The sequence below is a fragment of the Garra rufa genome, chromosome 10 (genome assembly GCF_049309525.1).
Source record: "Garra rufa chromosome 10, GarRuf1.0, whole genome shotgun sequence".
Classification (NCBI taxonomy): Eukaryota; Metazoa; Chordata; class Actinopteri; order Cypriniformes; family Cyprinidae; genus Garra; species Garra rufa.
Genome location: NC_133370.1, coordinates 12817045 through 12839941, shown reverse-complemented (window position 1 = coordinate 12839941; position 22897 = coordinate 12817045). Strand labels below are relative to the sequence as shown.

The following is a 22897-nucleotide window of genomic DNA, read 5'->3' as shown; positions in this document are numbered from 1 at the left end:
AAGCGTTGTGTTCCTCCATGCTCGCGTCCCATGACCGAGATGGATACACACGATTATTGCTTTGTTTGTTTGGGGGAACAGCACGCGGTCATGGCGATAGAGAAGGGCGGGTGTGAGCATTGCGACCTGTTAACTGTCAAGATGCTTCGCACTCGTCTTAATTATTTCCACTCCGCACCTGCATTGCAATCGTGGGGCTCTCGCATGGATTTGCTTGACGAGCAAGAGACGGGTTCGTCCTTTTCGCTTGCTGCGTCACCAAATCCTGACATTCCTTCTCGTGATCTCGAAGCGCGCTTCGGTGCTTCTTCGGTTCACGGAGGGGATGACATATCTCTTGGTTCATCAGATCGCGAGCCGCCAGCCTCTGAGCGTTCTTCTCGCGATAGAAAATCTGTTGAGGAATTGCTGGAGGTGATCACTCGCGCTGTGGACAGGTTGCAGCTTGACTGGCCAGATGAACAAGAGACCCCCAAACGTAGCAAGCTTGAGGATAGGTTTCTGTCCGGTGGCAGAGGGGAGAAGAAACAAAAACCTCTCCCCTTTTTCGAGGACCTCCATGACGAGCTGTCCAAGTCATGGAGTAAACCATATACCTCTCGTGTCTTTGTGCCATCGACGTCGACATTCTCGGCTATCGTGGGTGCGAAGTCACGAGGATATATGGAGATGCCTCGGGTCGAAGAGACGCTCGCGAGCTATCTCTCACCCGAATCAGCATCGTCTTTAAAGAAACCTACCCTCCCCACTAAACCGTGTAGAACAACTTCGGCTTCGGTGGGAAAAGCTTATCAGGCTGCAGGTCAGGCTGGTGCTGCGCTGCACACAATGGCTGTGTTACAGGCATACCAGGCTGATCTGTTGAAGGATTTGAGTGCGGGCAGTACAATCGACGATGAAGCTTTCACTGAGCTTCGTCGAGCCACAGATTTGTCTCTCCGTGCGACCAAGCAAACGGCTCGTGCCATCGGCCGATCTATGAGCGCTTTAGTCAGCACGGAGAGACATCTATGGTTGAATCTGACAGGAATAAAAGAAAAGGATCGCGTGTTCCTGTTAGATGCCCCCGTTTCTCCCTCTGGACTATTTGGAGACTCGGTTAACACCGTTGTCGAAAGATATAAAGAGGTAAAGAAACACGAGGAAGCGTTTGTTCAGTTTCTTCCTCGCCGCACTCAAGGGGAGGGGCCGTCTGCCACCCAGCCCCGTCCCGGTCCTTCAACATCCAGGGAGGTCAAAAAGCAGAGCGTGGCTCAGCGTGCTCCCCCTCGTAAAGATTGGGGACAGGCTCGCCGCGCTCAACAACCTCCTAAGCCAGATCTCAGGACTATTATCAACAAAAAGAGAAAGTCCTGATGGTCTGGCGCCCAATCTAGTGGGGGTAGCCCCCCGCGGGATGGGGCGCGTTCAACATTTAAAACTCGCCTCTCCCCGATACCCTCACGAAACCTCTCCATCCCCGCCACTTCTCGTGCCTCGGGGGGCAGCGGTTTCCAGAGAAATGTTAGATGTTCCGTCGTTTTCGGCTGTCATTCCGGACGCGGGACATCTAACATCCCCTCAAAAGGAAGTAGTAAAATTAATACCACTCTCAGAGAGTCTGGCAGCGTGGAAACTTCTGCCAGGCATCTCAGAGTGGGTATTAAGCACAGTACAGATAGGATACAGAATCCAGTTCAGTCGTCGTCCTCCGCGTTTCAACGGCGTGGTTTACACTTCCGTGAAACCGGAGCTGATGCACGTACTGTCACAAGAGCTGAAAACTCTTCTGAGCAAGGAGGCCATAGAACATGTTCCTCTTCCAGAAAGAGAGTCAGGCTATTACAGCAGATACTTCCTGGTTCCCAAGAAGGATGGGGGGTTGCGTCCAATCTTAGATCTTCGAGGCTTAAACCGTTCAGTCAAAGCACTCAAGTTCAAGATGTTAACTGTCAAGATGGTCGTGACGCAGATTCAACATTACGATTGGTTCGTCACGATCGATCTAAAAGACGCATATTTTCACATACAAATATTGCCACAACACAGGAAATTCCTGAGGTTCGCTTTAGGGGGCGAAGCGTACCAGTTTCGGGTTCTTCCATTCGGCCTAGCTTTGTCACCCCGCACATACACAAAATGCATGGATGCAGCACTGGCTCCATTACGACTCCAGGGCATTCGCATTTTGAACTACATCGACGACTGGTTAATACTGGCACAATCGCGAGAGTTGGCGCTTCAACACAGAAACATCGTGTTGGCTCATTTAGTTTCTCTAGGGTTGAGACTCAACACCAACAAAAGTGTTCTTTCTCCTGCCCAGAGAACGACTTATCTCGGTATCGTTTGGGATTCGATCACGATGCGGGCACAGCTGTCTCCCGCTCGAATCGAGACCATTCGGCAGACAATGAGCAAAGTCAAGCTAGGTCAAAACCGTACTGTTCTTCAGTACCAAAAAATGTTAGGCTTCATGGCTTCAGCATCCACGGTGATTCCTTTGGGGCTGTTGCACATGAGACCGTTTCAGTTGTGGCTAAAAGCCAGAGGATTTCATCCAAGAGCCAATCCTCAAAGGCAAATAAAAGTGACGCGCCGCGGGCTTCGTACACTAACTCTGTGGTTCAGACCCCGGTTCCTTACCTTGGGTCCCACTCTAGGGGCGCCCTGTCGTCGCAAACTGCTAACGACGGACGCCTCCCTGACGGGCTGGGGAGCGGTCTTACATGGTCGTCCAGCTCAAGGGGAATGGGAGGGTCATCAGCTCGATTGGCACATCAATTGCCTCGAGTTGATGGCTGTATTTCTGGCTCTGAAATACTTTCTCCATCAGTTGAGGGGCTGTCATGTCTTAGTGCGGGTGGACAATACAGCAGCAGTCTCTTATATAAATCACCAGGGAGGTCTGCGCTCACGCAATCTGAACAGATTAGCGAGGCAGATTTTTCTCTGGGCCCAAGGAAAGTTCCTGTCACTCAAGGCAGTTTACATTCCAGGGCACTTGAATGTGGGAGCAGACTTACTGTCCAGACAGACATTACCGATGGGCGAGTGGAAACTCCACCCGGAAGTAGTGAATCTGATATGGACCAGATTTTATCAGGCGGAAGTGGACCTCTTCGCCTCTATACAGACAGCGCAATGTCCCCTTTACTTCTCTCTGAGTCACCCAGCTCCGTTGGGTCTGGATGCGATGGCGCACTCATGGCCCAATATGCGCCTGTATGCGTTTCCTCCAGTCTCTCTGCTCCCGGGGGTTCTAGCCAGAGTTCGCCAGCAAGGTTCTTGCCTCTTATTGATAGCGCCGCGTTGGCCGAACAGAGTATGGTTCTCGGAGATAATATCTCTCCTCGACGGCTCGCCTTGGGCGATTCCGGAGAGGAGGGACCTTCTATCGCAGGCGGGGGGAACGATATTCCATCCCAGGCCCAACCTGTGGAATCTTCATGTTTGGCCCCTGAGGGGAACCAACTGAGGGACACGGGGCTTTCACCTGCCGTTATTGAGACCATCCTAAGTGCTAGGGCTCCCTCCACTAGGAGGATTTATGCCGTTAAATGGGGTATTTTTGAAAGGTGGTGTGCTGCACACAATGTAGATCCAGTTAACTGCCAGATTGCTTCAGTGTTGGACTTCATGCAAGAGAAATTATCATCAGGCATTTGCCCCGCTACTCTTAGGGTATATGTGGCCGCTCTTTCGGCTTGCCACGCCCTAATTGATGGGGAACCGCTTGGGAGGCACCCTCTGCTCTCCCGCTTCCTTCGTGGGGCCAGGAGACTGAGGCCTCCAGTCAAAACCAAGATCCCTTCTTGGGACTTAGCAATAGTCCTTGAGGGTCTGGTTGAAACCCCGTTTGAACCTTTAGAATCAGCGTCTGACAAACTTCTGACTCTTAAAATGGTTTTTCTTATGGCAATAACTTCCTTAAAAAGAATTGGGGATATGCAGGCTCTGTCTATCGCGCCATCCTGCTTAGACTTTGCCCCAGGATTGGTGAAAGTGATTTTGCATCCTCATCCTGATTATCTGCCCAAGGTGCCATTCTCGGCTGTACATCCGGTCATTTTAGAAGCCTTCTGTCCTCCACCGTTCACAACGCCGGAACAGGAGAATTCTCATAGACTGTGTCCAGTCCGCGCTCTTCAGGCTTACATCCACCGCACTAGCCAGTGGCGTAAGTCGGAGCAACTCTTCGTCTGTTATGGCCCCCATAACAGAGGAGCAGCTGCCACCAAGCAGACCATCTCTCATTGGGTCAGGGATGCTATAGCTCTTGCCTATGAGGCGCGCGGTCAAGCTTCGCCTATAGGCCTTAGGGCTCACTCCACCAGGGGGGTCGCCTCGTCCAATGCGTTGGCAAGGGGTGCTCCCCTACAACAAGTTTGTGATGCGGCAGGCTGGTCCTCTCCGCACACATTCATAAGATTTTATAGCTTGGATGTTCATGCCACTCCGGGCTCTCGCGTCCTTGAGTCGACATCACAAGCTAATGTCTAGGTCTTCCTGCGTTCTTGTGAAACACACCTGCACAACCGTAGGAGTCCAGACATATTCAAGCACGGCGGCGTGGGTATTCTCGTTCCCAATGCGCTTAGCAGCGCAGCATCGACTGTAGCTTTCAAAAGGGAACAATCTCAGGTTACTTGACTGTAACCTTGTTCCCTGAGAAAGCGGAACGAGATGCTGCGCTACTTTGCCGTGCTGAAGATGTCCCAGGACTGCTCTTCAGACAAAATATCCTGACGATGCACCTGTGGCTCATCTATTTATAGCCTCGTGCGCGTGCGCTCCGGTGACGTCACCAATCGAGGCTATAATGCCGTTTAGTCAATTATATTGACGTTTTACATACAATATTCACAGCTGGTCACTTCTAAAGACGTTCCCAATGCGCTTAGCAGCGCAGCATCTCGTTCCGCTTTCTCAGGGAACAAGGTTACAGTCAAGTAACCTGAGATTGTTTCTTCTGCTCACCAAGCCTGCATTTATTTGATCCAAATTACAGCAAAAACAGTACAGTTTTTACTATTTAAAATAACTGATTTCTATTGTAATATATTTTAAAATGTAATTTATTCCCGTGATTTCAAAGCTGATTTTTTAGCATCATTACTCCAGTCACATCAGAAATCATTCTTATATTCTAATTTGCTGCTCAAAAAAACATTTATTATTATTTATTATTATTATGTAAAAAAAAACTGAACAAAACAAAAGTTTTTATTTCAAATAAATGCTTTTCTTATATTCCCATTTATTTAAACATCCTGAAAAAAATTACTCAACTGTTTTAAATATTGAGAGCAAATCAGCATATTAGAATGATTTCTGAAGGATCATGTGACACTGAAGACTTGTAATGATGCTGAAAATTTAGCTTAGATCACAAGAATAAATTGCATTTTTAAATAAGTTCAAAGAGCTTTTTTGCTGTATTTTGGATCAAATAAATGCAGGCTTGTTGAGCACTAGAGAATTCTTTAAGAAACCATTGAAGTCTTACTGTTCAAACATTTTTGACTGGTACTGTATGGAGATGCCAAATAAGAACATAAGTGAAAAAGTGGCTTTACTTTATGTTTTAAATTATATTTAAGAATGAAACAAAAACAAAACCCATCAATAAACGTGTGGTAGATCATTAGATGGATGGGTTGAGATACTCACAGTGAACGTCCACCAAAATACTGACGTTAGTGCTGCCCACTGCATTAAAGACCAGGCAGGACACAGGCTCAGTGAAGAACGAGTGATCTGCTGTCGTCTCAAACACACTTTCTCTCGCTCCGTCCAGAATCACACCCCCTTTAGCCCACCTACAACACATTAGGGTTATTATAGTGTTTAAAAAATCATGACATGAGAATAATGAAAATAAATGTTAACTAAAATAAAATATAAAAAACTTGAACATATTGTATTTTAGCTATTTGCCAAGAGAGCGTTTTTTATTTTCTTGTGGTACTACAATAACTAAAACCAAAACGTAAATAACAATTAATAAAAACTATATGGACATATTTAAAATAAACATTAAAAAAATGTCAATAATACACAACAAAATAGCATCTCAAAGATACAAAAATAACACTACAATACACACTGTGCATCTGTAAAACAGAGAGAGCACATCACTGCGATCAGCATTTACTCCCACACTACACACTAACCTGTAGCCCATAATGGGAGGGTTGGCAGTGGCCTGGCAGGTAAATTTAACTCGCTCTCCTTCTAGAACCGAGCGAGGCTCTATAGACAGAACGACTGTAGGAGGATCTGGAGAGAGATCGAGAGGTCATTAGGACCCTTCTTGTGCATATACAGTATGTCAACACAGGTGTACGCAAACACTTACGGTGGACGTTAAGAGTGACAATGGCCCTCTTTCCCAGTGGGGCAGCCAGGTTTGAGGCCACACAGGTGAAATTTCGTCCTGTGTCTGTGTCCACTGGCTGGATCTCCAGAAAACTCTTTGTGGTCACCCTCTTCCTGTCTGCTAACACCTCCTGATATATAGACAGAGAGATAGTTTTGTTAGATTTGTTCTCATATATGTAATTTTTATGCTTCTATTATCTGCTTGTGTGCTCACTCACAGTGCTGGTATGAGCTCCTTCCACTATGATACCGTCTTTGTACCATTCTATCGTTGACAGTGGCTTTGCTCCTCGAGACACACAGGTGAGGTTATATGAGGTTCCTGCTGTCAGCAGGATCTCTGGAGAACCCTCGATAACAGGACCTTCAGGAGGAACTACACAGACAGACAGATAATATGCTGAAAGTGACTTACACACTGTGCACACAGATAACATCTATAAACGCTGGCACATATATGGTATTTTGTCCTTTGTGAATATTGTGTATGACACACTATTGTTCAAATGTTTTGGGTTAGTAAGATTTTAAAAGAAAACATTTTATGCATCAAACTTACATTTTATGCATTAAACTTACAGTGGTGGCCAAAATTATTATAACACTAGTATTTTCACCAGCTAAGAATGGTTTTAAGTCAGTTATACTTCTTTTCCTGTAGTGTGTCAGTAGGAAATATCAGTTTGCATTTCCATTCATTTCACCATTAATTGATTTTTGTTTGCACAAGGAGTCTGACAACATCCAGTGCTCCACGCAGACATCTGCTCTCATCCTCATCCAGTCTGTCTGGAATGACATGAAGAAACAGAACAAACTGAGACACACTAAATACAGAAGAACTGTGGCAACGTCTCCAAGATGCTTCAAGAGACCTATCTGCAAAGCTACCTGAAAAACTATGTGCAAGTGCACCTAGGGCTGCTTTAAATGCAAAGGATGTCACACCAAATGTTCATTTAATTTAGTTAATAGAAGTTAGCTGATAAAGAACTGTTTTTTGACAGCATCCTCATTCTACAGCATTTTTACACAAGTGCCTAAAACTTTTAACAGTACTGTAGCTTTGCAGGTAGGTCTCTTGAAGCATCTTGGAGACGTTGCCACAGTTCTTCTGGATTTAGTTTGTCTCAGTTTGTTCTGTTTCTTCATGTCATTCCAGATAGACTGGATGAGGATGAGATCAGATATCTGTGTGGAGCACTGGCTGTTGTCAGACTCCTTGTGCAAACAAAAATCTCACAGGATTGTAACAGTTAATGGCAAAATGAATGCTTAGACTCACTACAGCAAAATATAGAAATAACTGACTTAAAGCCGTTTTTTAACTGGTGAAAATAGTAGTGTTCTAATAATTTTGGCCACCACTGTACAATGTAAACACTATATTTTAAACAAATGCTGTTCTTTTAAACAGTCTATTCATCAAATAATTATGAAAAAAAAACAGTTTCTACAGAAATATTAAGTAGCACAACTGTTTTCAACATAATGTTTCTTAAACACCAAGCATCATGTGACACTAAAGACTGGAGTAATGATGCTGAAAATTTAGCTTTTGCAATCAAAAATAAATAACATTTTAAAATACATAAAAATAGAAAACTGTTATTTAAAATTGTAAGAATATTTCACAATTACTGTAGTTTTGAACAATAAAATCAGCCTTGATCAGCATAATTTGGTAATACTACACTTAAAGCCTTTATGTATAATGCATTATAAAGGGTTATTAAAGAGTATAATGCATTATAATTAATCATAATGTGCAGTGTAAAACATTATACCTTGTCACAAATAAATATAACTGAAATAAAAATGCATAGTGTAACAATTAATTGATAAGTGTTATTTATAATGTTTTACCTGTGGTTACAATTATTTATGAGATTGTACAATGCATTATAAGGTGCATCACATTAATAATTTATGCATTAAAACCACTTCAACAATGCATTACAGGGCTCGACATTAAGGCTTGTCCGCTTGTCCGGGACAAGTGGATTTTTTTGTAGGACAAGTGGAAGAGAAAATTGGTTGTCCGACTGGACAAGTTAAATTTCAAACAAAATAAAATGCCATGTTAATTAACGTTATATGCCGTTAACGACAGAGCAGAACGTGCAGCGCAAACACCGAGCGGAATATTGAACAGAGAGCGTGCCGACACACACACACACACACACACACACACACACACACACACACACACACACACACACACACACACACACACACACACACGGAACGGAAAAGAACTGCTCATGAAGTTACTGTACTTTCACACCGCCGCCGACTTGAGCTGAAAAGAAGCTCTGGCCGCCCCGTCAAGAACTCTTGTCAAAAAGTACGAGGAAGCTTGTTGATGCTTTGGCCGCTCTGACGTAGCAGCATTCTATGCTCAATCATGGGAGAGTGCGCGCGCGCGCGCGTGTCTCTCTCTCTCTCTCTCTCTCTCTCGAAATTGCGAGAAATTAATCTGTGCGACCTCAAATTATATTTGGAAGCATTTGTGCGAGTGAGAGAAATGAGTGTGGTACGACTCGGTTTCAAAACTGTCGCTAGCCTAACTACTGACTAGTAGTACAAGACTAAAAGTCTTGATTAACGTATAAGTTTAAGAGACGGAAAGACTATCGCGATAGGTTTGGATAAATCTTCAAAAAGGCAATGATGTCATTGAATAAATATGCACGCTGTACGTTTCAAAGTCAAAACGCTGCACGTATGTCTTCATATGAATGTATCTGAAGGGAACAGACTGTCCTCAGAAACATGTCGTTTGCATTGTCATTTCATTTCTGATAAAACGGCGTTAGTGCTGGTTTGTGTACAGCTGTTACTATGGAAACCGTAGTATTTCAGCGCTCCTAAAGCGCCCCCTCGTGACAAACAAATTAATTTTTATTTTCAATACATTTTTTCAGCTGTTTATGGTCAAATTATTGGAATTATCGATCCATGTGTAAGTGTGAAATAATTTAATTTGCCTTTTAAAATTCTAAACAATTAAGTAATACTGTTATATATCTTATATAAATATAAGAAATTATATACTTGATTTATCCCTTTTAATGGTATAAAGGTTGAAATGCCATTGTATTAGATATTTTGTTTTTTGTGTCTGTATCTGAATTATAAATATTGTAATTTTATGGCTTAATATTCTACCGTACATTGTCCAACCCCACTCATACTGTTCATTTAAATTGTGCAGCTCTTAAAAAAAAGGGCCATAAATTGCCTTAAATTGATATTTTAAAATTCTGCAGCTACACTAAATGGTGAAATAAAATTCTTTCCTTGATATTTGTTTATATTTGTCAATATACTATACAACGCGGCTCAGATAGCACATGTACATCTGCAAGATGTCTGATAAAGATCTCTTGATCTGGAAAGCATCTGCTGTGTACAAACATCTGGCAGGCGTCTGTCAGATGTCAGTTAATCAGAATTGGCCAAGAAATTGGGTGCTCCTAAATTTTTTGGGATGCTCCTAACTTTTTAAAGTTGGGAGCACCAGTGCTACCAAGTAAAAAAGTTAATTTCGAGCCCTGCCTTACACCAACAGCACCATATGAGTTCAAACGGGAACGAAAATTTGTAACCAAATGGAAAGATGAATTCGACTGGGTTATTTATGAAGACGGAGAAATGTTCTGTGGCGTCTGTCGGATAGATAGTTTTATTTTTTTTCACCAAGAGTCACCACTACCTCTGGTGATACACTGTGCACATCAGCGTGCAAAGTATTACTTTGTATTATACTATGAGTCTGGAGATCCTTCTACTGTTCCTTTCTACTTCTACGTTCCTTTCTACTGTTTCAACTGAATTGTATTAACATTGATAGTGTTTGGATGCTTTCAATGAATTATGCATTAGCAAAAAAATTTACCCGGACAAGTGACTTTTGTGCATGGACAAGTGAAACATAAATTTACTTGTCCGAAGGACAAGTGCCTCAAAAAGTTAATGTCAAGCCCTGCATTATACATAAAGGCTTTAAGCAAATTGTTAACATTAACATGTTAACTTTTAAATAGTAGTGTGTATGTGGAAAGTTTTGTTTCACTTTCACAATGTAATTTATGTACTGTAACTTGTGTTAGTGATTTGATATTTCAATAAAGTCTATGTACTGTAATGATGGCAATGTACACTTTTGTATATCATGCCAGAATAGCTTCCCATAAAGAAAATAGGCTGTAAATAGTTAAATTGCTCCAAGGCAGCAGTACAGCATCTCCGGACCTGCTATTAGTGTCCCTACGAAACAAGTTAAATAAAGAAGGCAGAATGTTTCCTTTACAAAGAGACTTCCTGTGTGTTGGTGGCTATGTTAGGACTGCACAGAGCATAATGTAGACTTTTTAAAATTATGTGTTAACATTATGTAACAATTCATTTTTTTATCTAAAATTTATCTAAAATATATTCATATCAAAAATATAAAAACAGTTTTGCCTTTTTTTGTGCTGAGTTGTTAAACACGATTGATATTGCTTTCAATACACTAGAAAAGGAAAGTCAAGTTGGGTGTTTTGTGGGATACAGTATGAATATTGTTTACCGAAATGCATGGTAATTGCATGCAATGAAGTGCATTCTTCTCACATTAAAAATACTGTAAAAATACTACAATGGTAGTATGCTTTTCTGAACATATTCAGTGTGTACTCACTCAGAACAGTGAGTTTAGCTCTTCTGGACCTCAGCGCGGCTTCAGTGGCCTGACACTCGTACAGCGAGTCATCGGTCAGGTCCGCTGACGTGATCTCCAGATTATACTGCCCAACATCCAAGATACGCAATACACGATATCGCGGCCATGCTGAAACACACACACACACACACACACACCATTAAACTTTAACACAGTAAAATGTTTCATGCATTTATCATTTTAAATGCAGATAATACAGTGTTGAAAATGCTCCAGCATAGCTTGTGCGTACAGTCAGAATTCATATTTATTTTGCATTGAAAGCACGACTGTCCCTATTTCATGGATTTCCCCTCACAATAAATGAATACACATATTCTCTGTAAATTTATTGAAAGCTGTCCATTCATTATACAGCCAATCAACGTGATTATGTGGTGGCTTGTAGGACATGCTTTTGTCACCAGAGGGCAGCACTCCAACACATTGGCATTCAGACTGCACACTTTCCCTTGCACACACATTATGACATCATCGATCTGGATACCAGGAGGACAAAAGTATTGGCAACGATTACATCATCCTTTAGCTCAACCAATCAGCAAGCAGACGCTTAACCTGTGCGCGTGTTTGCACATCTATATGTGTATGTGTCTGTGATTAGAGCAGACAAAAGAGCAACACGTCCAAAAAAAAAAAAGCAAGAGAGAGAGCGAGACAGAGGACAAAGAAAGAAAATGGCAATGTCTGGACAATGAAAGGAACAAATTATGTCTGTTGCATCATTTTAAATGGAGGAGAAGGAGAAAACGTATGCTGTATGAAGTACGTTGCGTTGCATTGCATATATGTATAGACAATGGTTATTGCCATGCCCATTCAAACTGAAGAGGCACGAGCCTCTGATTTCGGAAATTTAAAAAATAATTATTTGTATCTGTGAAAATTAGGTTGCACAATTTGTGCAAGTAAAAATTATGTTTGTCTGAGACATTGCAGAAAAATTGGTTCATACGGAAAATCCAGTCATCGTATCCGCCCTTGTGTCCTTTCAAACTAGTATGACTAGATCCAACTAAAACGCATGGCGATTGCTGGCTGTCAGACTCAGTTGCAATATTTCTTGGTTTATTCATTTGAAAGCATGTCCTCTTTAATGCTCAATCAAATTTGTACTGCTAAATCCTCCTGTTGTGCAATTAATGTTTTATTTAAATTTTTCTTTGGTCTTGTCTTAATACCACCTCAAGCGCTTATTGAGCTCATACTGTCACTCGTTTACCCTCTAAAAACGGTGCATGACGCCCTTGGTTAGTGTGATCTGATGTATGTGTGTTATGTATGAGTGTGTGCATGTTCGCTCACCCCTCAGATCTTCTCCGATGCCAAGAGCGAGCCCGTCTTTGGTCCACTGTACAATGCCGGTGTAGTTAAACACCACGCAGGACAAAACCACTCTCTCCCCGACCACCACAGACTGATCCGCTGGCTCCTGAGAAAACCGCGGGCCGCTGAACACTGACAGACACAAAGAGAGACAAAAATGAGCTTTTATGTTATTGTACACTCTATATGGACACTGTAGTTTTTTTTCCACTTTTATGAGGATTTTTGGTGTGCCCATACATTTATGTTAAATAGTTCTAACCCAAGCCTAGAGAAACATATTCAAATATTTAAATTCTATATAAATATTTAAATATTGTGAAATATTACTATATTAGATTTTACAATTTAAAATAAATATTTTAAATTTTAATATATTTTAAAATGCGTTTTTTTTTCTGTGATGGCAAAGCTGAATTTTCAGCATCATTACTCCAGCCTTCAGAGTCACATAATCCTTTAAATCATTGCATTTGCAGTTGTACATTTTTGTAAAAATTGTGATAATCAGGATTCTTTGTTGATTCTTAGTCTAAAAGAACAGCATTTATTTAAAAAGAAAATCTTTTGCAACAGTCTCTTCACTGTCTCTTTGAATCAAATGCATTCTTACTAAATAAAAGTAATGCTTAAAAAAATACAAATTCTAGCTTTTGAATGACCCTCCATATTTAAACCACAAATAAAAACAACTTGAGGATTTTATCACAAGGGCATCACAAATATCAGGGACATTTTTACAGTATATTGTATGACTCAAAATGATCAATTTTTCTTTTATGCCAAAAATCATTAGTATATTAAGTAAAGATTGTATTCTAAGATATTTTGTAAATTTCCTATTGTAAATATATCAAAACTTAATTTTTGATTTGTAAGATGCATTGCTAAGAGCTTCATTTGGACAACTTGAAAGGTGATTTTCTCAATATTTGGATTTTTTGCACCCTCAGATTCCAGATTTTCAAATAGTTGTATCTCGGCCAAATACTGTCCTATCCTAACAAACCATACATCAATGGAAAGTTTATTAATTCAGATTACAGATCATTTTCATTTAACATTTTCATTTCCTTATGACTGGTTTCATGGTCCAATTATGGTCTTATTTCAATGTATACATATAAATGCACATTACAATTTTTTACAAACATAAGCTACAGACTCTTAAAGCCACATCACAAATATTTTTATCCATTACATCATCGCAGAGATATTTCTGAAAAATTCTGTCACTCTCTCTCTTCCTGCCTCTCTCTCTCCTCCGGCACATGCCACTCCTCCAGGATTATTGGTAACAGTCCAATTTGCTAATTAAGGCAAAACGTTAATAAAGGGAAGGAGAAAAAAAGGAAAGGGTGCACCTCCAGGGGATTACATTTACAGCCATAAAACAAAACTCTTCATCACACTTAAAGGAACGGGTCACACCAAAATGGAAATTCTGTCATCATTTACTCCAGCAAACTAATAATTAAGAATGTACTGGCGTTTTTTTCCACATAGTCCAAATGAAAGTGGACTGAAGCTGTCAAGCTGACTTTGGTGTTCCGTAGAAGAAAGAAAGTCATACGGAGAGTCAAGGACTCTGGACATCGAGTTCCTGTCATTAAACCAGCCTTCTCTCTTCGCAACTGTCCATGCATCGTGATTGGACTGCAAAAGACATGACGTCATGTCTTTGCGGCACAGCTGCTTATGACAGCGCTTAATGATACTGGCCCGTGTATCAGAACGCTCAAAGCAGCTTCACTCAGTTAACTAGTCATTAGTGATGCAAAAGTGCCTTCAGAACAAAGACACAACATCTGATGTCTGATTCATAGACTGATTCGTCTCCGTGTGCGTGTGTGTTTTTGAAAACTCTGAAGTATTTCCAGATGCTACAGTATAAGAAAACCATCCCTGAAGTGGTGCTGCCAAATGTTAAGCATTTAGAAAAGCAGAGCCAAATGCAAAACGTCATGGAGAGAAAGAGATAAACAGAGAATGACAATAATGTTCCCTGTAGCACACAGAGACACAGAAACAAGCTTTTAATTATGTGCCGAGAGAGGTAAGCAAGAATACATGACTTAGTCAAATGGTCTCAGACGGAACATTCATCTGTCCACATCTTTCCTCAGGGCAAGTCTTGCTCTAATTTTGCACACAAACAAATAAAAAACTGTATTTTGTGTGGGTGAGTGTTGTGTGGTGTCCATGAGCACTTGTGAGTACTAAAATTCACTCTGTGTCTAAGTCTGCCTCAGATACCAAAATATTTACATCACCAGATTAAAGTGAATCGACTCTGACTTTGATTCAAACTTCGGAATCGATTCCAGACGAAAGTGAGATCTTTTACTAAACTGCGCAATATAAAGTATATAAAGTATAAGTTACAACGTAATGGTTTACGATATAAAATTTCCTTTTAAAACAATACATAAATATATGTGTTTTTATTGTAACGTTAAACCAGAACTTCCGGATTAGCCACAGGCAGCTGAGATGGAAGCTATAGTGTTTCCGGACAGTTTAAATTTAATATGTTTTCACCTCTTTCATTGCTTATGTGTTGCCTCTTCTTTCAAACACGAGTTGCTTTCGGTCAAGTCCAGTCAAGTAACGTTAATTGTGATCGATTAGCAAGCACTGTTGTGTTGTTTACATCGCAAATGATTCGGCGGTCGCCATCTGCAGGCGAGTTACTGAAGGAAGCTAAACGAGTCGTTTTGTGAACAGAATTAAAAGATTCGATTCATTGGAATGAATCGAAATTGTGAAGAATCTTTTGGGGTAAATAGGGTTGCCAGTTCTGCGAAGCTAAACTAGTACAACTGCTAATCAAAAGTAGCCCAAAACCAGTCCACTTTTCTGTGATTTTCTGTGAATGGAATCAACTTTTTGGAGCCTCTATTTTCAACAAATCAAATAAATGAATCTTCATTTGATTCAATTGATTCGTTTGTACACTCTTTGCTTTCCTTAGTGTTTTATTCACTTTTTTGTGGTTGCATATTGTATTTGTCTTTGCAGCAGTCGAAATAAACTTTAAATACCAGTAAATCAAAGTTTTGCATATTTATATTATGTAGAGTGAAAACAATGAAAGTGTGCTGTTGGGATGTACAGTAACTGCAACAATATACATTTTAAAACAAATAAAATGGTTATATTGTGAATACATATTTTATTTAACATTTAACAATTGTATTGTGTTTTAAGGAAATGCTGTGTACCCCATTTATATAGTCTTATTAGTATTTCCAAAATGTACAGTGATCTTGAAACTATCATGATGGTGTTTTAAAAAAGTGTCTGGATTTGAGCTGTCTCCCTTTGCAGAAATCATAAAACAATCATTATTATCAATTATATTAAGCAAATGCATTCTTACTAAGTAAAAGTAGTGTTTAAAAACTTTTGAATGAGACAAATAAAAACAACTTGAGGGTTTTATCACAAGGGCATCACAAATATCAGTGAAATTTTTGCCCCAATCCCTCGTTAATTTTTAATGCTGATATATGTGACCCTGGACCACAAAATCAGTCATAGGTAGCATGGGTGCATTTGTAGCAATAGCCAACAATACATTGATCACTTTTACTTTCATGCCACAAATCATTAGGATATTAAGTAAAGATCATGTTCCATGAAGATATTTTGTAAATTTGCTGTCTCCCTTTGCAGAAATCATAAAATAATCAATTAAATATTCAATAAAAATTGAACGCAGTGTAGCCTATAAGCCAAAATTGAAACAGCAATGAAATTTATTATTTGGAAAAAAAACAAAAAAAACACGTATAATTCTGCCTCTAGTTTGCCATCCCATTTTTTTCAACTCATTTTCTCAAATACTCTCATTTCCCTTCCATCTGTTTCCAGACATATTTTATTCACTCTTTCATTTCATTTCTCTGTGGTGCTAATTGCTTTTTTAGAGTAGTAAATATGCTAACCTCTCTGCACACATCAGCTCTCATTAACATCAATGAGTAAGTACTGTATGTGTGTGTGTCTGTCCTGTTGTGCTTATTTGACTTTCTCTTACTGTATCTACCTGTTTTGTACGTATGTGTAGGCCTGTTTCTTTTCCTATGTCATGTTTGTTGATCTCTATAGGAAAAGTGTGAGTAAAGCTCTCCCACTTCTCTCTATCCCACTCATTCCTGAGGGAAGTGAAGTGAAACAGAGGAGAGAAACGAACAGATGCAATTTCAATTTTTGCTTTTTACAGTACTTTTCCATCCTTCTCCCCCTCTGATTTCATCCCACTCTTTAAATATCCTCATCTTTCACCTCACTCCTCCTTTTTTGCACAGTCCTCACCTTTCTTCCATTTGAAAACTCCTCCTCAATCTCCTTCATTCACTCTGTCCATTCATACGTACACTTCAATAGTGTACACTTTTCCCCCTCTACAACACAGTCAACACATTTCTTATACACCTTCGCATTATTTCTCTGTCTTCCCACCATCTCTACTTTTTCCACCATCTGCATCTTTCTTTGATCTGGGTCTTTTGTACTAGAAGAATTTTAATGTAAAAGTAAAAGTTTTAACCCATCCTGATCAACTCTTGCGTTATTATTTAATACCTGATTTCTCAATTTTTTTAGCAACTTTGCCAGTAAGTGGTAACAAGTGACTGCTTTAATGAGTGAGTCATTTGAATCATTCGCTTAAACGATTCATTAAGAGGCCCTTTACGGAGAATGCGTATTTGCATTTCACTGCTGCTTTTTCATTGTTTTTGCATTTGAAATGCACTGAACGGACGTGTTTGACCACTCATGTCTTTTGCAGCATCATGAAAATGGAAATGATTTTTTATGAGGACAGCTGAGGGATTCATATGCAACTATTTCTATTTATAAGGTTCAAAGGCTCACTGAATTTTCTCTTACGGTATCTACCTGTTTGTGTAGGCCTGTTTCTTTTCCTATGTCATGTTTGTTGATCTCTATAGGAAAAGTGTGAGTAAAGCTCTCCCACTTCTCTCTATCCCACTCATTCCTAAGGGAAATATAAGTGAAACAGAGGAGAGAAACAAACAGATACAGTTTCAATTTTTGCTTTTCCATCCCGAGGGACAACTGAGGGATTCATATGCAACTATTACAGAAGGTTCACTGATTCTTGAGAAGAAAACACGATGCATTAAGAGCTAGGGGTGTAAACTTTTGAACAGAATGAGGATGTGTACATTTTTTTTGTTTTGCCTAAACATCTTTTTTTTTCATTTAGTACTGCCCTTCAGAAGCTACAGAAGATACTTACATGTTCCCAAGAAGACAAAATAAGTTAAATAAAATAAAAATAAAAATAAGTTCACCATGATCTTCAACTTCAGTTCTTAATTTATTATTTTTCCTGTTCGCATTGTTGGAAAGGTTTCAATAACACAAAAATGCTGAAAAATCACAGAATTTTTGGGACCTAAAGGATTTTTCTGAAGAACAGCTGGCAATTTAGTTGTTCAGGACAAACAAGGAACTCATGAAAAAGAACAACTATCACTAAAAAAAAAAAAATACAGTGTATGTAAACTTTTGAACAGGGTTATTTTTATAACTATTCAACTATTATTTTCTCTCTATATGTAAATGTCTTTTGTGTGAAATATCTTATTCAGGGCAGTACTAAATAAAAAAAAATAACATGCATTTTGTATGATCACCCTTATTTTGGTAAAATAATTAACATTTTGCAGATTCTGCAAGGTGTATGTAAACTTTTGACTTCAACTGTAGCAATCCTCAATAAAATGTATATATGCAGTATTCTGCAGATTTTCCCCACAAAATTAGTGAGTAAAAAAATCTGAATTTGATTTGAGTTTGATTATGTCCAACATATAATACATATTATATGTTATTATATGCCACAATGCAATTTATTAACACATAATCTGCAAAATATGAAATGAAAAATTTACTTTTTAACATTGAAAAAGAAAAAATCTCTATGAGCCATCAAGATACATTCATGTATATGTTAGGCATACAAAAAAAAAAAAAAAAAAAAAAAAAAAAACACCCCCAGTACTCGTAATGCATGCACACACAAACCACAAAATATTAAAACAGCGGTATGCTGTAAACAGCGGCATGTTGTGTACAGGGGTAACATGCTTCGGGACATTCTGCAAAACCACTCAAATGTCACTCAGCGTGCTATGGGGCCTCAGGGGGACCTGGTGACCCTCGACATTAGCAGTGGCACAGAAACAGGACGGGTGTAAAAGATTCGCCAAACGCCCTTCATTTCATTAATATTTAATTTCACACATCCCTCCCATCCCAGGAATCCCAAGCAAACTGATGCTCAGAGGAGCGGATGAGAGAGAGATTTAACCCCAGAGAAAAGCAGCTGAAACATCTACATCTCGCAGATATGTGTGTGTGTGTGTGTGTGTGTGTGTGTGTGTGTGTGTGTGTGTGTGTGTGTACCACTAATGAAGCAGTCGCTTAAAAACCAAAATTATGATGAAATTCTGCTGTTGCTCCACTTTGAGCTGTTGCAGTGCAGAGGAGCGAGCGTGAGGAGTGTAATGAGTGCTGAGAAGCTAAAGAGACGAAAAAGAATGTGCTGTGACTATAGCGGTCATAATGTGTGTTTGTTTAGTTTCTTGAGGCCTCAACCCACTGACCTCTTTGTGTCAACAGGCTGTTAGAAATGTCAAAGGTCAACTCCATGGGGTGCAAGACACATGAGGGCTCCCTGTCTATCATATTTTCTTTCCATTCTTTTTCTTTCCTGCGTGACTTCTCTTCTCCTATTTTCAGCTTTCATCTTTCCTTCTGGTATGTGAACTTTCTTCCTTTATTTATCTCTCCTCTCTTTCTCCCACTCATCCCGACTGTCCATTTCCTTTTTCCATCCGTTCATCTCGCTCACACACACACTTTCTGTTTCTCGGCACTGAAAGAATGCGAGGCATTTCCTTTACCTCCTCTCTCTCTCTTTCTGTCTCTCTTCTGTCCTTCTCTTCCTCCAAAAGATTTCCATCTCACCTCGTGTCTCTTACCTTTTTCTCCTGCCCTCTTTTTTCAGTTTTTGTCTCTTAATTAGAAATTTGAGAAAAGCTTTCAGCATCAATTACCTCTGCGCAACAAACACCCAGAAAGTGAAAACTTTATGCTCTCTTCTGTCATGTCATTTCTCATTTAGACTTTAACTTCTCTCACATTTTTTACTCATATAAAAATCTCACTTTCTCAGATTTTTTTAAAGATGAAAGAGAATCTTTGCCGTGTCACCTTAAGGTATGATGGTGAATAAGAAACAGGAATGAAACACAACCCTGAGGATGTCATCAGAAACTGAGACTAAAAATAGATTTTAAATCTTTTATACCGAACTGAAAAGGGTGCAGGAACAATTTTCCCTCAGAAAACTGCTAGTGAATTTCACAAACAGTTACAAAGTAACAGCAAGTAAGACATTGAATTAAACATGAAATTTAAAGGTTTAGTTCACTTCAAAAAAAACAAACGTTAACTGATAAATTACTCACCCCCATGTCATCCAAGATGTTCATGTCTTTCTTCAGTCGAAAAGAAATTAAGGTTTTTGAGGAAAACATTCCAGAATTTTTCTCCATATAGTGGACTTCAATGGTGTATAACAGGTTGAAGGTCCAAAATGCAGTTTCAATGCAGCTTCAAAGGGCTCTCCACAATTCTATCCAAGTTGTTTTTTTTTAAATGATGATTTAGATCGTTTTGCTACATAAGACTTATTCCTCGGCTGTAGAGTCCTTTGAAGCAGCATTGAAACTACAATTAGGACCTTCATCCTGTTGTCCACCATTGAAGTCCACTATATGGACAAAAATCCTGGAATGTTTTCCTCAAAAACTTTAATTTCTTTTCGACTTAAGAAACAGACATGAACATCCTGGATGATATGGGGGTGAGAAATTATCAAGATTTTTTTTATTCTGGAAGTGAACTAATATGTTAACTATATGAAATATGAATTTTGCCTCAACAAACTCAATTTGCTGCTCATTATAGTAAGATAGTTGGGGGATGGGCTATGATTAATAGATCTAAAATATACATACTCAGGCATTAATATGTGCTTTATAAGTGCAAAATAAACAGCCAGTATGCTAGTAATATGCATGCTAATAAACAACTAGTCAATAGTAAGAATTGGTCCCTAAACTAAACCATTGCCGTAACTTAATTTCTTAACTGACAAAAAAAAAAAAAAAGTTCTTTCAGACATAATCGCAACACCATTTGTTTTATGGACAGGTATGATACCTTAAATCATCTGGCTTGTTATGGAGATATGTGCTACTACTCAAAGATTTTTGCCAGGTGGACAATAAAACGAGTCACAAAACTTGAATTGTAAATAAGGAGGGACTCAAGCAAGATAATGATATCATAAACCACGGTTTTCCAAATTTACATTCTGAACCCTTTTGACCTCAAATATTTCCTATTAATATATATTAGTTATATATAATACTTGAATAATTTGGCAGCACACTTTGGGTTCTTATATGTTGGTTAATAATCACATGCAAAAAACAGCTAAACAAATCAGTGTTTTAATTATTATTATTTTGTTTTATTTTATTTTTGTTATATATTATTGATTAAATATTTACATTTATTTTTATTTTACTAATGAAAATTTTAGTTTAGAAATTGGCTTTTCGTGGGCTATTAAAGGGATAGTTCACCTAAAATTGGAAATTCTCTCATTAATTACTCACCCTTACATGTATGTCGTTCCAAACTCGTAAGACCTTTGCTCATCATCAGAACACAAATTAAGTTATTTTAGATGAAATCTGAGAGCATACATTGTGGTACTCTAATGGCGGAAGACAGTGTTCGGGAGAAGAATTGTTGAATAAAGACGTTATTTTTGGGGGTTTTGGACTATTTTGTCAATGTTCTTGGTACCTTTCTGGGCCTTGAACATGGTAGGACCCTTCATGTCAATACAGGGTCAGAAAGCTCTCGGATTTCATCCAAAGTAACTTAATTTGTGTTCTGAAGATGAATGAAGGTCTTACAAGTTTGGAACGACATGATGATAAGTAATTAATGACAGAATTTTCATTTTTGGTTGAACTATCCCTTTAAGTACACTCTTTAAAAAAGGTACAAAAGCTGTCACTGTGACAGCACACTTTCAAAAGACATTGTTGTACCTTCTTTACCCCTAAATGGCATGAATTAGGATCTTAAAGCTACATATTTTTACCTAAAGTGTATATATTAGTACCTAAATGCTACATATTAGTACTATTTGAAAGAATACCAGTGATAGCTTTTGTACCTTTTTTCTTTGAGAGTGTAACCTACACTCTTAAAAATAAGGGTGCTTTAAAGGTTCTTCACAACAATGCCATAGAAGAACCATTTTTGAGTCCACAAAGAACCATTCAGTCTTTAAAGAACCATCTCTTTCTTACCTTTTTATAACAAAGCCACTAAGAACCTTTTATGAAACAGAAAGGTTCTTCAGATGTTAGGGGTTCTTTATGGAACCATTTAGACAAAAAAGGTTCTTCGATAGCATTGTTAAGCACCTTTATTTTTATGAGTATCCACTCAGACTAACAAATCTGATAGCAACATCCTGACAACGGCCCACAACAGTGATCTAGTACAGGCAACAACCACTTCAGAATATATAAAAATCAAATTTTTGGGAGGAAAAATTTTTTTTGGACCTAGTGTAGATTCTTTTCCCCTTCCCCTACAAATCTAAATTCTAATGGACATATTGGAATGACAAAGAGAGAGCAGCTGCAGTATAGCAGTGTGACATATTCGGCTCGCCAGCGCATCGCCGAAAAACTAGAACATGCAGAGGGTCGTCTCCCGAAAATCCAGCACGCCCTCCTCTCTCTCTCTCTCTCTCTCTCTCTCTCTCTCTCTCTCTCCATACATTTAGTTATCTCTTACGCTGTTTCCATCCATTCTCCCACATTCTTCCCTCCACCGCTTCCATCCAAATCCTAAAGTTCTGTCGCCATAGCAACAACTGTCGTCTGCGAAAATTACCCCAAAAATCTCTTTATATGCGTGCTGCTTGCTGCCCACCCTGCGCAGACTGTCTCTAGTGATGCTGTTTAGAGAGAATCAGCGATATTGAGAATCAGCAAATGAATTCAGAGAGATGAACAAATGGACAGACAAACAACGAGCAACAAATAGACCAACACAATGACTGACAGACAGACGCATCCTCTCTGAACTGAGCAGAAAATACAAAGAACGCAAAGAAAGAATGAACAGGTATCATGATGGGGAGAACCATTGCCATGGTAACAGAGAAACGAGTGAGTGTGAAAGCAGGGTAGGAAGGTAGACAGAAAGGAGGGAGGGGAGGGAGGGGAGGGGGGAAGCATGCCGTTGCCATGGTAACTAAAGAGGAGGGTATCCTGAGAGAGACAGACAGGCTAAAAACACAAAAGACACATTAAGGAAGAGGGAAACCACATCTCTCGT

The 22897-nt window shown here is 39.3% G+C and overlaps 1 protein-coding gene across 1 annotated transcript in view; it reads right to left on the bottom strand.

Annotated features, from left to right (window-relative positions):
• Nucleotides 1–5626: 5626 nt before the first annotated feature.
• LOC141344468 (kin of IRRE-like protein 1) overlaps nt 5627–22897 on the bottom strand; it is a 33506-nt gene continuing 16235 nt past the window's right edge. Inside the window, exons 2-7 of the mRNA XM_073849360.1 lie at nt 12398–12550; nt 11051–11200; nt 6582–6739; nt 6341–6491; nt 6156–6261; nt 5627–5801 (exon numbers count right to left, since the gene is read on the bottom strand). Coding sequence (XP_073705461.1) covers nt 5627–5801; nt 6156–6261; nt 6341–6491; nt 6582–6739; nt 11051–11200; nt 12398–12550 — 893 coding nt within the window. The remainder of the gene's footprint in view (nt 5802–6155; nt 6262–6340; nt 6492–6581; nt 6740–11050; nt 11201–12397; nt 12551–22897) is intronic.